The 16,165-nt window shown below is 44.0% G+C and overlaps 1 protein-coding gene across 1 annotated transcript in view; it reads right to left on the bottom strand.

The window, feature by feature from the left end:
- The window catches only part of TDG (thymine DNA glycosylase), a 213,212-nt gene that overhangs the window by 26,237 nt on the left and 170,810 nt on the right, over positions 1 to 16,165 (bottom strand). Inside the window, exon 8 of the mRNA XM_078674931.1 lies at positions 2,749 to 2,920. Coding sequence (XP_078531057.1) covers positions 2,749 to 2,920 — 172 coding nt within the window. The remainder of the gene's footprint in view (positions 1 to 2,748; positions 2,921 to 16,165) is intronic.

Raw genomic sequence — 16,165 nt, 5'->3', positions numbered from 1 at the left:
GGACAACAGTACATGAAACACTGACCAGGATAGCACCAGCCAGACCATACACATCTGTGACATATAGCTTGTTGGGGCTGGGCCCTCCCGAAAAGAAAAAGAGCGTAGTGACTCGCTTCGCCGACTTGGCCCTCCTACTGGCTAAGAGAACAATAACAATGAGGTGGAAGTCAGTTAGACCGCCGGACCCAGACGTTTGGCATGGAGAGATGGTGCGGTGGGGGAGGGCGAAGGGTATGGAGTTGCGGCGGGAGGAACAGAGAGTTCTAAGAAAAACTCCCATATCAATGGAGTGGAACGCAATGCTTTTGGACTTTGAATCAGGTACTGACAATGATGTGAATCGACCTCTGGATGAGGCCATTGTAGGGGAGATGCGAAGCTAGAGAACAGGGGGTTACCCCTACCCTTCCCCCCTTTTTTTTCCACACCCCATGCTGCCCCCCATGCCCCCTGCTCTGAACCCCCCCCCCCCCCATCTCCCTCGTGTTTCACCCCTCCCCACTGGTAACGGAGAACGCAAGACCAGGTGCAGAAGGAAATGACTTTGTGACATTGGCAGTGGGAGTGAAAACAGTTATGGCAGGGTTCTAAATGGGAGATAACATTCTGTGAAATGCAAACAAAGTACTAAGTGTTAGTTGGTTGAACATGTGTAAGTGCCGGGGTAGTTAGCGGGAGGGGGGAGTTCTTGTAAATGGAAGGAAGGGAACAAAACGAAAATACGAAAACCACTCTTATGTATACGAATATATGTAATGAATGGACCTAAGAAACTTGGTATGTGATTAATGCAATGTTTTCAAATTGTACATGTACATGATTGATGCCGGAAATAAACATATTTCCCCCCCCCAAAAAAAGGGAAGAGCGTGGGGTCCACATGATTGGAGATTTATACATGGACGGTACTCTGTTACCTTTCCACGATCTACAGAGTGCCTTTGACTTGCCGAGGGGAGATTATTTATTACACTCTGCCCTTGTGGCGGGAATTCAAAAACAGTGGAGGATGGGAGTGTCGGAACCCCCGAAGTCGTTGGATTGTCAATATGTTACTATGGCAGCGGGCACGTTCAAGGCCATCACCTGCCTGTATAGGCGACTGTCCACGGAAGGGCTCTCACCTTTAGATAAACTAAGGGGCAAATGGGAGGAGGACCTTGGCATGTCCATACCCGAGACTACATGGTCGCAGCTGCTGAGGAGGGCCTGGAAGGGCACGCGTAACGCCAGATTTCAACTGGTCCAATTTTTTACTTTACATAGGGCCTATTTAACACAGGTTAAAATTCAACAGTATTTTGGGGGCACCCAATCGCAGTGCCCTAGGTGCAACACAAAGGTGCTGACTTTGGCCACATGTTTTGGGCCTGTGCGGGACTGGGATCCTACTGGACAGAAGTAGTAGCGTGTTTGAACCGAGTAACGGAGCGTACACTGGAGGTAGAGATGGGAACTTGCCTTTTGCTTTGGTTTCCGCACACCCCTAACACTAAAATCACTAGTAAGTTCTACGATTTGGGGTTGATAATGGCAAAAAGAGAGCTTACCATGCACTGGAAAGCGAGAACGGGCCCTAGCTTTCAAAGATGGAGGGCGAGTTTTTTTAACTGGGCAGGTAGTGAAGGGACACTTCGTTTGCAACTGGCTAGGCGTACCTCAAGTGATAAGGTGCTGGAGGCAGCACGAGCGTGGGGTGCATTGGTAGCGGGACTTCAGTCACCTATGGAAGGGGATGGGGAAGATGATGAGGACGCAGGAATAACAGGCCACGGAGAGCGGAGCGGGGAACACTGAGGAGCGTGACGGGGAAGGGGATGCCTTGACGCACAACGAGAGGAGTCAGCTTGCACTCTAGGTTAAGAAGTATTGTGGAGCCAGGACAGGGCTCAGAGCACACGTGATTAACTAAAAGGAAACTCTTGTCTACTGTGACCATGGATGATGTTATTCTCCATTAACCTGTATTAGATATATTGAATCCATGTTTACGTGTCGGGATGAGGGGGGGGGGGGGGTAGGCGAGGGCACACTGACCAGGGGGTAGGGGTAGAGAGGGATGCGGATAGGGTAGTTAGGGGAAGAATGATGACAGTTGAATTATCCTGTTTTATAAATTGGTTTTGGGACCATCTGCGAAATGGTCTAGAATATGACATTGAAGTGGCAGCATGTTGGATGGAGAAATCAATAAAAATTCTTTTTAAAAAAAACTACACCTTGGCAAATAAACGTTTTTAGCAAGGTATGTACTGTGTGTACAAACTGTTAAGAGTTCTCTGTGACCAATCAAATGTCACAGGTTTAGGACCCAGCACATTGGGGAAAGTGGACAGCATATTGCCTATCAGCACCAGTTCTAAGGGGAGCAGGTTTTGCTTAAATTGATGATAAGCCATGAACTCTCACCCCTTAATATGTTCTTCCAAGGGGTTGTGCCCTCAGTATAATCATTTATCTAGTACATATATTTCTTTCTGCGTCCCAAAGCCTGAAGCAGGATAGAGCCACGCAGGCTTGACATCTGAATGGCAAACAGTGCTTTTTCAGGTTAAGTGATCCTGTTAGTGGAGGTCAGATATAGTATAGTATGGAAATGTCACACTATTCTGTTTAACTATTCTGTGCAGTTACAAAGCTCTATGTAAATGCCTAGGGGTCAAATGTTTAGTGCATGGAAACATATATATTTAAACTGGGAATATTAATCTTCAAAAAGTGAACAGATGGTGACAAACAGCCTACCTTTAGCCAACTGCAGATCAAACGTGTATTCAACCTCTGTTACTTCCCTGGGCTGCATAGCCCCCTTCAGCTCGTCCCGCAAGTCCTTCAGCTTAAGATAATGATGAACCTTGTCCTGAGCGCGAGGAAACTGTGCGCACCGCGCACTGGATGATGGCATCACGTAGCACAACTGCAGGAACAAATGGAAAGGCAATGACGCAGTCGCAACGGGATGCCAGAATCATATTTGATCATGATACATTTATTTGGTGCTTAATCTAAAATTTCTTGTGTAACCCTTCTCATGACGACAAGAAAGAATACATATGTTGCAATTGTGGATAAAAAGTACAGCGCCCTCTAGGTAGCCAAAGTATTTTGGTAAATCAGGCTAATGTTTGTGTGACTCAAAAAGAAGAAAGCCCTCTGTCTCACACAATATGACAAAGACCTAGAACCGCAGTGTTGGAGATTAGATGGAGGCATCTGTAGAGGGCGTAACATTTTTTAATTGACTGGCAACCGACTGTGCCATTTTTGGAGTCTATTTTAAGGAATCATAGATGGGACTAAGGAATTATAAATAAGACTCACAATTGTATGGTTATTTTTTTCAGATGTATGTCTGTTTTCCCCCAATTTTTTGGGGAGTTTGTGAAAAGATAAAACTGAGACTAGTATATTTCTAAATTTATTTAACCAGTAAATGAACACTCCTACTTTAACGTCTACCAAAGTTCTGTCAATGATATGAACACCCACAGAAAAAAACTCACATGAAAAATTAACATTTTAGTATCAACCCTGTACACATCTACAAATGCTTAAGCAAGATTAAGAAATTTCAGGCCAGACGGGTTGAACAATACTTGTCCCATTTTCAACCAGCATATTTGTGACCACAAAAGAAATTTAAGAATTGACCCACGTTTTAATAGGTCATATCTTAAAATTTTGGGTTGCAATTCAACTTACCTCATGAATATTAATAAGGTAAATTTCACTACAATTGGAGGCCATCGGCTTCATGGTGGCCTGCTGGAGTCAGCAGACTAGTGATGGAGCAGGGTTTTCATGAAATACAAGATTGAACCCCCATTGTGTGAAAATACTAATCGAGTGATGTGCAAACTATATGCAAAAGGCTAATGGGAGAAAATGAAAAACTGAGCAAGTGTGTGTTATAGTGCTGTAGTAGGCGGGCCACAAATTATGTTGTTAATGGAGAAAAAATAACTAACTAAAATCTGCTAGTTTTATTTTACACTAAACTGAATCAAAAGAATAATCTTTAAAAATGCGCATAAATAAAGCGAGAAAATATGCATCACATAGGGCGTTTTAATAGTATGAGTTTACAAATGTGATTATCTGCTCTGCAGAAAAGGCCAGAGAGCCTCTTTTGAAAATAATATGGTGTATTAGAAATGTGGAAGTGAAGAAATTGTGAACTGTCCTTCGCGAGCCCTGTGTGTCTGCGCCAAGGTTGCATGGAGGAAACAAATTGAATTTAAAAGAATGGAACTACCACAGTGAGCGGCGCATTGAAACATTTGAGGCACAAAAGTCTATACATAACTAAAATGGAGGAAGCGTACAAACCATGGAAGCTTGATATTTGTATTTCCTTGGCTGGAAGCCGATAAAATGAAAAAACGAACAATGGATTTTTTGTGAAATTTCATGTCAAGAGTGGTGTGATAGAACACCCCCTGTTTTGACCAATAGAATGAACTGAAATTGCGTGTTATGGTACAATGTGGGTTGTACTTTCGTGAATTTAGGGTATAATTAGTTGTATAAGGTGGTGGGGTTTTTGGGTGTGATTTCCTACTTTGCTGTGTTGCTGTTTCCTACATTCTATGGGCTGGCTGCTGTTCTGCTGAATTCTGACTTTAAATTTTGCTCCTTAACTCTTATTGAGGGGCATGGCTTACTCTCATGGCCAGAGGCTAGTTTTCCAAATTTCTTGAATCTTGGTTAGTATGATATTCTGAATTTGCATAACTACTTTGCAAATGACTTATGTCTCCATTCTTTTGTCTCTACGCATTTCCACTCACTCAGAGCGCTTTGTTTGAGATGTTCTTATGTCACTTTCATTGACGTTTCTCTTGTATGATGATTTAAGATTCCAACTGTATTGTACTTGATGAGCAATTACATTATTATTGATAATTATTAACTCATACATGAGTTTGTCTTTATTAGTGTTATTGACTGGGTTATTTGAAGAATGTACAATAGTTTATTCTCGATCCAAATATTACTTTGCCAAACCCGGATTACATAATAAAGATTGCATTGCCATGCAGCATAATGCGAGGATGATATGCTATGGAATTTTGGTAAGTTTGGTTTATACTCACCCAGTGTGAAAGGAACTTGTAGGGTATTGAATTGGGTCCAGGTGTTGACATTTATTAGTCCCAGATTGCAGGATCACTACCATGTTTGTGATTGCTTTTGAATAAAGATTTTTTTTTTGTAAACACAGCCCTTCTTTCTTTACAGGAAATTAGCAGCGATTAAACAAAAAATTTGAAATTTTAATGTTTTGTGACCGGATTTTTTTGTGCAAAATATTGATAGAAATTGTACCAACCCAATATTTAGACAGGATGCCTACATCATGCCCCTGCTAGATACCGAATCGGTATCCTATCAGAATTCCACTTTAGGATTCGTAAAAGTTTTTCTGACTCCGAAAATGGGATTAGAACATTAAAAAATTGTAAAAGTCACAAAACGCCGAATTGGTGTGTTTATGACCATTACAATGCTTAGTAGATCTGGCCCCTACTACCTTTTTGGAACACAATTACATGTAAATATACACAGCAATTGGCCTAGCAGGCATGACTGACGGCATTCAGTGAACAAACTGCAACAGTAGCAGGATGGATGTAACGCTTGAATTAATTAATTAATGTCAGTCACCATCAATCGCTGTGCCCTCATTCCAATGCATCCTTTTTCGCACCCCCCATCCCCTCCCCAGTCTAGACACAGGCCTGCCTATTGCAAACCAGCACTGACCCGTATTCTCATGGGAACAGTCAGTCCCCAACTGCCAGGCTAGTGCGATTTGTACATAGCTGGGTCCAAACTGAGGTGGCATGCTGGCCAAAAGAACGATGGGTGAAAAAGCTACCCAAGCAACTGCCAGTGATACATTTATTGCATTCATTTCTCCCATTGCCATTTGTGTATTTGATGTGCGGCACCCAAGTGACAAGGGTATGCCCAGATGTCAGTCGTGTGCACATCGTGACACTGGAATCAAGCTACACTGACCAATACACCACAATTAAGGTGAAACCGGTCTTGAGTTGCTTGTGCTCCGGTTCAGGAAGGACCTGGCTTGGCAATTACGGTTGGACTGTTCCCATCTGAGCAGGGTCAAAAGCTAACTTGCTAATGTCTGGATCCAAACTGAGGTGGCATGGTGGGAAAAAGATCAATGGGTGGGAAAGCTACGCTGAGTAATTCCCAGCGGTTAGAATTATTACAAGCATGCCCTCCATCACATTTTGTGTATTTGATGATAGCATTTAGATTCACTCAAAACACATATATGAATAAAGAGAGGAAAAATAAATACTTTTCTGCCTGTATTTATCTGTAGTAATCAGAAAAAAAAACCTGAGACCTAGGGCCAGATGTACGACCCGTTTTTGCATGCGCAAACAGGTTTGCGACCTGTTTGCGGATGCAAAAATCTCATGGGCCATGTGCAAAGCCTATTTAGCGAGTCTCAATTTTGCGACTCGCTATTAGGAAGGGGTGTTCCCTTCCGAACAGCAACCGCAAAGCCATGTACCAATGTTTTGGAACCACAATTGCGGTCACAAAACACTTGCAAATTACCACCCTCTTCAAGAGGGTAGTAATGGTGTCTCAAATGGGAAGGGTTCCCCAGGACACTCCTTCCCGTTTTTGTGACTGGCTCAGAAAAACCACTACCTGCTCTTAAAAAAATCAAGGGAAAACCATTTTTTTTTAAATGCATCCCGTTTTCCTTCAAGAAAAATGGGCTCCATTAAAAAAAATAAAAAAATAAAACCCCTCCTTTATTTAACCCCTTGCCTGCGGGGCGGATTCCCCCGCTGTGCTGGGGGGAGGGGGGACGCGCCCAGCGCCCCTCTGCTCGTGACAAGCTCAGCTCGTCATGAGCCACAGTGGTCGTGTGCTCATGATGAGCTGAGCTCGTCACGGCCACACCCGTTTCTGTGGAACGCTCGCACAGCAGGGGAATTAGCCCCGCGTGTGAGCGTTCTAACGGTCAAGACGAGCTCAGCACGGTTCCCGTGTGCTCATGACGAGCTGAGATCGTCATGAGCATGGGAGGGGTAAAAGCAGGCCACGACATGGTGGTCTGCTGAGCCCAGCAGGCCACCATACTGGAGAGGGCCTGCCATTCCCAATGGTGTCGCGAATTGCGAGTGCCTCATTAATATTCAGGAGCCACGCATTTTGCGAACCCATTGGGAATCGCTACCAGTGTCTGACACTGTTGTACATCCCAATTTTCCAATCGCAATTGTGACGTAATTTGCGAGTCACAAATTGGATGGTCGTACGTCTGGCCCTCAATTTTAACTAACCCTGGGCGCAGTGCTTCACTCCGTCCACGGAGTGTGCGCAGTGTTGCCTACTTCGCGATTCGCAAAGTAGGCGTAGTAGGCAACACTACGCACACTCCATGGCGGAGCGAACTTGCCCGCCACCCGCCTCCCTTCTACGTGCCTAATTTAATGTTAAATAGAGTAAAAGTAAATTAAAAAGGACTTACCTGACATGCGGCGTCCCGGGGCTCCCTCTTCCTGCTGTCGTGCCGACTTCTTCCAGACAAATGCGCATGCGCGGCATCCCGGGGCTCCCTCTTCCTGCTGTCGCGCCGACTTGTTCCAGACAAATGCGCATGCGCATTTTTAAAATGCGCATGCGGGGGGCCGCGCATGCGCATTTGTCTGGAAGAAGTCAGCGCGACAGCAGGAAGAGGAAGCCCCGGGACGCCGCATGTCAGGTAAGTCCTTTTTAATTTACTTTTACTCTATTTAACATTAGATTAGGCATGTAGAAGAGGGCGGGAGGGAGGTGGGCGGCGCGTAGTGGGGCTACGCGAAGTGTGTGGGTGGGCATAGCTTCCTCCCCACTTCACGGAGCTTCGCTATTCTATTTGACTTTATCTGCTCGCATTTAGAAGGGTATTTAAAAACCTCAACTGTGCTTTTCTCACAGAATGATTCTTCCAAGACCCAGACCCCTGATGTCTCTGTAGAGTGACGATTGGTGTCCTAATGCCAGAGTGATTGTGAGATGGGTGTGATGAGGTATTGTTGTGGCTTCTTCACTGAGAAGAGGGGAACAACGCCACCCCCAAAGGCTGGGGTAGCCCAAGGGACACACATAGAGCACAGCAGAAGACCCTGGTCAAGAGATACCTGTGTAGCCTGATTCGACATCGCATTGGTGATGACTGTGTCAGGGTTTGTACGCTGACTACTTTTATTCTGCCTGCTCCCAACTGCCTAGTTTCCTTTGCTTGGTTATTTATCTTCTTTTGTTTATCTGATTACTCTGTTTAAAACAAAAATTATTTTTCCAACACTTCCCTTCCCTTGGTATCACTGCTAAAAGTTGGGCAAATAATTTTTTTAGATTTTTGAAGGTGGCATATGTGCGTCATATTTTTAAAAAAACCTACCCTGGACCAAATGTCGCTGGCTAATTAATTATTGCGCTATATCCTTGCTGCCTCTTCTGGATAAACAGCTCAAAAGCCAAATTATCACATAACTAGTAGCTTATTTAGAGTCCAATCAAATTCTGGACTCTTCGCATTCTGGCTTTCAACCAGGCCAGAGCACAGAAACATCGCTATTGGCTGTGGCGGACTCGAAGCGTCTTGGTCTTGACGCTGGAACTCCAGTCATGCTCTTGCTATTAGATCTCTCAGCAGCCTTCGATACAGTCTCCCAAACAATGATGCTGGGAAGGCTGCGAGAGATTATCATTCAAAATGTTTTGGAGCCATTTAAGTGCAGGGCCTTGTATGCCAGACATCAAACTGTCATCCTGGGCCCATATTCTTCTCCCAAAACGAGCTTAGACAAGGGTGCCCCACAGGGATGCTGCTCAAGCCCTACTCTATTTAATATCTATATGACCCCCCTGGCTAACACCGCAGAGCGTTTTGGCTTTCAAATAATATCATACAGGGACGACACCCAGTTGTTGTTCACACGTGAACCTGACCGGACTGCTTCAAAAAAACGCTTCGCCCTGGGCATGTTAGCAATCTCTGATTGGATGAACGAGAACTATCTCCAATTGAATGCAGAAAAGATCGGTGATCATGCTGCTTGGAAAGGCTCCCTCCATCTGGACAGATGACTGGTGGCCTGGACAATTGGGGGCTACTCCATTGCCCAAATTATCAGTGAGAACTCTTGGACTGATATTAGACCAAACTCTAACCTTGAAAGAACATATTTTGGCCCCCACTGGAATATGCTATCATAACATGCGTCTTTTGCGCAGAATATTTCCCTTTCTTCCAACTTCTGCCAGAAGGACTCTACTCCAAGCCTTAGTAATAAGTAGGCTGGAATATGGAAATGCCCTCCTGGCAGCTGCCAGTGAGACCCTAGTTGCCAAACTGCAGGTAGTCCAAAACACTGCAGCCAGGCTCGTTCTTAATTGTCCTTCGGGTACCTCCTCAGCCCCGTTGTTGAAGGAACTGTACTGGTTGGCAGTGAAAAATAGGTGTCATTTTAAGATCTACGGCCTCGCCTACAACGCCATAAACAGGAAAGGGCCATTATACCTGCAACAAAAAATTCAAGCATACACACCCAGCCGTATCCTAAGATCCTGCGATAAAGCACTATTGTGCGCCCTTCGTATTTGTCTGACTCGCAGCGGACAAAAGGCTTTTTCCTACCTTGCCACCTACTATTGGAACAGGCTTCCTCTACACGTCCACGAACTACTATAATTTCAGGAAGTCACTTAAAACCCATCTATTTTAATAACCCTTTTTTCCCCTTTATTGATACTGGACTCCATTACAGCACTCGGGTGAGTTGTGCGCTATGTTAAATATAAACAACATACCATAACATACTTGTTGTTCTACGTAATTTTATGTCCTTCAAAGTTTTTATTTAAAAACTGAAAATGAAATATCTCTGGAAGCCCAGAAGGTGGGCTGATCACGTATTTATAGATCCAGTGTCGTCCAGATTAGGGCCATAATAATTAGCTCAAACATATGTCACTATTATATCTCATTCTTACTATAACCCACTTCTCAGGCACATCTATACCTGTCTGAAACACCTCAATATTATGGGCTGGCCTGACCATTACTGCTACCCCCCTTGACACACTCACAGTATCTGAGCACATAAACTGCTTAACTCATGCAGGGTTGTGGAATTTAATTAAATATCTACTTGTCCATGGGGCAGGTTGCTTCATAAATCAATCTCCCCTGTAACAAAATCCACTTGTCCCCATCGTGCCATGCCGTGTAGCGACATATTATAGCCGCAATCCCATTATATAAGAGCTCTGATATAGCCCCTCTGATTATGCCAGGGCTAATACCAAAGTAGGATTTGAATACTAGCAATTCCCTTATTTTGCCACCTTTCCGCAGATCTACATATTGGGTCTGAAGGTAGTGATAAGCAATAGTTCCAGGATTGGGAATGCCTTTTTAAGTCTGTGCAAACCTACTAATTTGCATGTTTTAAGGGTTTACCAGTTCTTCACTAATCTTTTCCCATACTAAGAAAGGTTGGAAATTTACTCCTGACAGTGGCAAAAGTGACAATTCTTCCACGGTTGGGAAAAAGTGGTTAGATGTAAAGTGAACTTACAAATGCTCAACAGATTTTCGCTTGAGCAAATCTACACATGCATGTTTGCTCATGCAAAAATGCAGTTCACAAATATTTTCTAGGACTACGATTTCTAGACCTACTTCTGTAAATTCTTGTGAATTCATGAAAGCCGTAAATCTGCACGAATGGAAGGACATATACCACGGGTGCACTTTTGAGATTTCTTTAATAATTGGGCCCCTAATTTGGTCTGGCGATAACCATGACCTTTGGTGTTGATTAAAATTTGCTCTCGCTCCGTCAGCTGGCTTTACTGTGTGTGAGTGACAGCATTCTGCTCTTTCACAAAGAGCATAATGGTACACAAAGTCGTTTTGTTCAGTGCCAGGAAGTAACGTGGCAATGTGTGCCTTTTGAGACCAAACTTTTTTTTTCTTTTTGCCAATGCTTGTTATAATGGTGAGAACCCAGCAGCTCCCATGCCAATGTTTTACAAAAACCATTGCGAAAAAAGGCATCCATTGACAAAACCAAAAGGCTGACCACCAATTTCAGACCTACTGACTTTGCCAATGCTGGTTAATTTTTAGGTTTCCCATAATCTTGCTGAAACTGGTTACACCGATTTTGTCCAGGTCTCCTTCTTAAATATTTATAATAATGCCGTACGAGGGGAATGTGTCTCTTGTAGCATAATTACATTTGCTTTAGTCTTTTTAATATATTCTATCACCTTCTGTTGGTGGTTCTGGATCTCAAACCGCTGACATTCTAGGTCAACAGGATGAGTTGGCTAGTCAGGGATTTGTGCTGAGTTTCCCTATTACTGAACAAGCATACTAGTGAATGAGGACAACATTTTCTTGATTTTCCCCGTCCACCATGCTAAACCTAGATGCTGGCTTCCACCCTACCCTTTGGAAACACGCATTCACCTCATGGCACTAATTAAGTGCATACTTACTCCTCCGGCACCATAACAAGTATATTAAAATTAGAAAATATGTGAAAATCAAATCAGCAGGTAAAATAATAAATGAAAATATGAGCTCATCCATATTCCGGTCCTATGAGACATAGCCTTATTCTTGTGTTCTAAGATTAAGGCATCCTCCTCCTCTGTACTTCTGAGATTATGCATCATCTTGTGCTACATCACTTTTAAAAATGCAGGAAACTTTTTTTGGACTTTGGTCCCCCATCAACTGTAAGTCAGGGATATGCTTCCTTAACTCCAATTGTCTCTTCAGTTGCCAAGCATATACTGGAACATATATCAAATGATGTATCTCCAAATACAAGTAAATTACATTTGAGTGGTTTCACCGAGATGTATTCTTTTACGGAATATGTTTGAAAGTATACAAAGGTTTTCCTGGGCTTCTTCCGATTAGAATTTAACCTAAAGGGTTCCCTATGTATTCTTTGGTTTTCCCCATTTAGTTCTATTGCTGGGGAGACTTTAAAGACAGATTTTCTAGGAAGAGAGATACTGTTTTAGATCGCTCCCCTCAATATCTTCCAGCACTCTTGGTACACATAGATTGTTCCTTCTGGAATGGTTTTCCAACCTTTCCAGATTAGCCACATTGCACACTACTGGTTGCCACACCTATTTGTTGGAGTGTGATGCAGTGGCACCACAGAAGCTTGAATGTGTATGGTTTTGCTTTCAAACGAGAAGGTTCAACATTATTGACCCTGTAGGTGCCACAATACATGCATAGAAGTGACTGCTCAAACATCAACAGGGAACATTGGTGCTATGTAAAGCGCTCTGATACTCGATACCGGGTCAAGTTCGCACTTTATAAAACTCGATTTAAAAAAAACATTACTATAGACACCAACATGCTGGTAGATTGGTGCACTTAGCTCCCGGTTAGCCAGGAGAATGGAGTTGCTGTGCAATTGCAGAAATTACACTAACATAGGAGAACTGTTTAGGGATGGCATACTGCTGCCACTGGATAAATTGCGGGAACAAAGACAGACCCTCACCACACTAGACATGTTTGTGTACTACTGGATAGGTCACTCTTCAAAATTAAACAAACGAAAACATTAAAGCTATTAGCGAACATACTACACGACAAGAATCCCAGGGACATTATCGCACATCTATATGCACTAACCCGAAACGCTGAACACATAGAAAATCAAAAAAGCAGATGCAAATGGCTTATGGTTATATGGAGAAAAACAGCTGATTAGCAATAGAGGTACTGTTTCTCAGCAATAAAGACTATCACTGAATAGTCCTCTCCGCCTATTACACATTAATGCATTCAATATTACTACACTCCAGTCAGACAATCGATATGTACTAGGGAATACCACGGATTGCTCTAGATGCACCACTGAGGTGGCAGACTTTATACATGTTACTTGGGACTGGCTGGGCATACACAACTAGAGGGCTGCAATATTTGCCTAACTCAATAACATTTGAGAAACTCACATAATATGCGATCCAATGCGGTCATTAATCGGGTATGTAAAGAAAGTGCCTACACCCGTGAGAAAGCCTGTTACCATTGTGTGGTTGCTAGCAAAATAGTGACTTGTATTGTGATGATGCAAGGGCCCACTACCAACGCTAGAGGAGTGGCACAGAGATTTGACATTTTGTAATGACGCAGACACCTTTAATAAATTGGTGCCAATCAAAAGCAGACCCGAAGCATGGGTCTCTTGGCTACTGGGGCACTCAGACTACGTGTGCTGCTCCCTAGAATCGCTTTGTTGACTAGGACTTAGCTCACCTGAGGCAGAAAGCCGGGTGATAGTTAGTTCGTTTTTAAAATAAAATCATTTATTTTTGGAAATAATATGCGTCTGTTTTCATTGCTTTTAAATCTCTGCACTGACCATCTCTCCTACTTCCGCACTCCCTCCGTGCTGATACACCCGATTTGGGGTCTGTGGCCGGAACTGCCCTTTGTTTATCCTCTGCACAGTAATTGGGCTCATTTGTTTGAACTACAAGTCCCAGCGCCAGCGCGCTGCACACGGGACTACAAAACGAGGGGTGAGCGTCCGCTCGCGAGAACTCTTGGCTACTGGGGGCACTCAGACTACGTGTGCTGCTCCCTAGAATCGCTTTGTTGACTAGGACTTAGCTCACCTGAGGCGGAAAGCCGGGTGATAGGTAGTTCGTTTTTAAAATAAAATCATTTATTTTTGGAAATAATTTGCGTCTGTTTTCATTGCTTTTAAATCTCTGCACTGACCATCTCTCCTACTTCCGCACTCCCTCCGTGCTGATACACCCGATTTGGGGTCTGTGGCCGGAGCTGCCCTCTGTTAATCCTCTGCACGGTAACTGGGCTCATTTGTTTGAACTACAAGTCCCAGCGCCAGCGCGCTGCACACGGGACTACAAAACGAGATGGCCGCTTCTCCGCGCAGCGGACGCGATCAGCGGGCACACCTCTGTCGCGCCGAAGTCGAGCCTAAGTCCTGCCCGTCTGCGCCCGTCCGTGCCAGACTGGGCCATGGGGCTACTAATTTTGCTACTACTGATACTACTTCTGCTCTACAAGGTACTATTAAAACCTACGTGGCTGATGACCTGCTTTTACATAGACATGTGCTGAATACGCATTGCTCTATTTGTTCTCCCCCCATTCAGGGGTTTCACTGTAACAATTGTGGATTTACCCTGGGAAGAATGAGCAGATGCAAAAGGAGGAAGGAAACAATTGTTAAAACTAACTATCTTTCTACTCAACCCAAACTTCATTTTTGGAGCATTAATTGCCGATCCCTTCCTAAACATCAAAACCACGTTTATGATTTCCTTGTAGATGAGAAACCAGATGCCATTTTCCTAACGGAAACATGGCTCCAGCCAAGTTCTGGGCCGGACATCGCCTTTGCGGTTCCCTCTGGCTATGTTATGGTAAATATAGACAGAGATTTAGGTAGGGGCGGTGGTATTGCCATAATATTCAAGTCCAATTACACCTGCAAATTCGAGGCTTTTCCACTGCAGGGCTGTGAGGCAGCCTTATTTAAACTAGCCATCAGTGCCCGGATGACCTTATCCGGTCTACTGATATACCGTCCCCCTGGGAATCCTAACCCTTGGGTGGCGTCCTTTTCGGAAACCATCGCCCCGCTGATGTTAAAAGCCGCACATTTTACTATCCTGGGAGACCTGAATTTGCATTTGGAAGATCCCCTATGCGCAACTAGCCAAAAACTTTTAGCGGTTCTTGAAGCGCTCAACATCTTATTACGCAATTCTGGACCCACTCATTCGGGAGGGCACCTGCTGGACCCTGTCTTGTCTAATCTTGCGTATGACTGCGTATCGGCCGCTCGTCCTTTGGAATGGTCGGATCATATGGCAGTCAAATTCTCTCTATCGTGCTTTACAAACATTGCATTTGATGCAGATTCAGGTGAAAAATCACGGTGTTGGGGCAAACTTAACATCACTGAGTTTAACAGGTATCTATCCGATACATCGCCAGATGTTAATTCATCTCTATCGGCCTCAGAAGCAGCAGTCTCCGATTGGCTGACTACTGCTGTAAATAAACTTGTTCCTTTTGTACCCCTACACGTCTTGTCCCATCGTCATCCTGCAGCCTGGTTCTCAGGAAATCTTAAAACTATGAAATCCAAATGCAAGGTACTTGAGAGACAATGGAGGCGTTCCTACTCTCCCTCCCGCAAGATGGCATATAAGGTAGCTCTTAGAGACTACCATAAACAATGCAAGATCGCACGAGCTACTCATATCACTAATACCATCTCACATGCCCAGAATTGCCCACGCACATTATTCTCTGTGGTGAAAAAACTCACAGGAGTAGATTGCATTCCTACACCTCCAGCTCTGAAAGAGGAACAGTGTAACTCGAATGCTGAGTTTTTCATTACTAAGGTAGAACGGATCTATGACTCACTGGGTATCTGTCCTACGAATGCCGATCTATCCTCTACTCTTGTGTTAGCCCAAGACTGCCAACTTCCTATGACAATCAAGCTCTCGGAATGGGTGCCTTTTGACGATGTCTCTTTTGCCAATTGTCTTAAGAGCATCAAATCTGGTTCCCCTTGTGACCCTCTTCCGACAAAAATTTTGAAACAGCTTGATTTAAACTCCCGTCGGGTACTGATGAAACTCTTGAACACCTCATTAACTGAATCATGTGTTCCACAGAAGTGGAAACACGCGATGGTAGTCCCCTTTGCTGAAAAAAGCAGGAGCGGATACCTCAAACCTATCCAATTATAGGCCCATATCGTTGTTGCCGATTTTTTCTAAAATCTTAGAGAGGCATATTAACTCCCAACTATCTCATCTGGTGGAAAGTGTGGGTTATCTGCACCCGTCACAATCTGGTTTCAGGGCTCACCATTCTACTGAAACTACTCTCTTGGGGGTGACTGAGAATTTGAGACACAGTATCGATCGCGGGGAGACATCGGCGCTTATCCTGCTGGATTTAAGCGCTGCGTTCGATACTGTGTCTCATTCCATTCTTCTCACAGCCCTCCAATCCTTGGGAGTTGGGGGCTCTGCCCTAACTTGGATAACTTCCTTTCTAAGCGGCCGTACCTTT

This window comes from Lissotriton helveticus, chromosome 1_1 (genome assembly GCF_964261635.1).
Source record: "Lissotriton helveticus chromosome 1_1, aLisHel1.1, whole genome shotgun sequence".
NCBI lineage: Eukaryota > Metazoa > Chordata > Amphibia > Caudata > Salamandridae > Lissotriton > Lissotriton helveticus.
The sequence above is the reverse complement of the archived record's forward strand: the minus strand, read 5'-3'. Positions and strand labels throughout refer to the sequence as shown.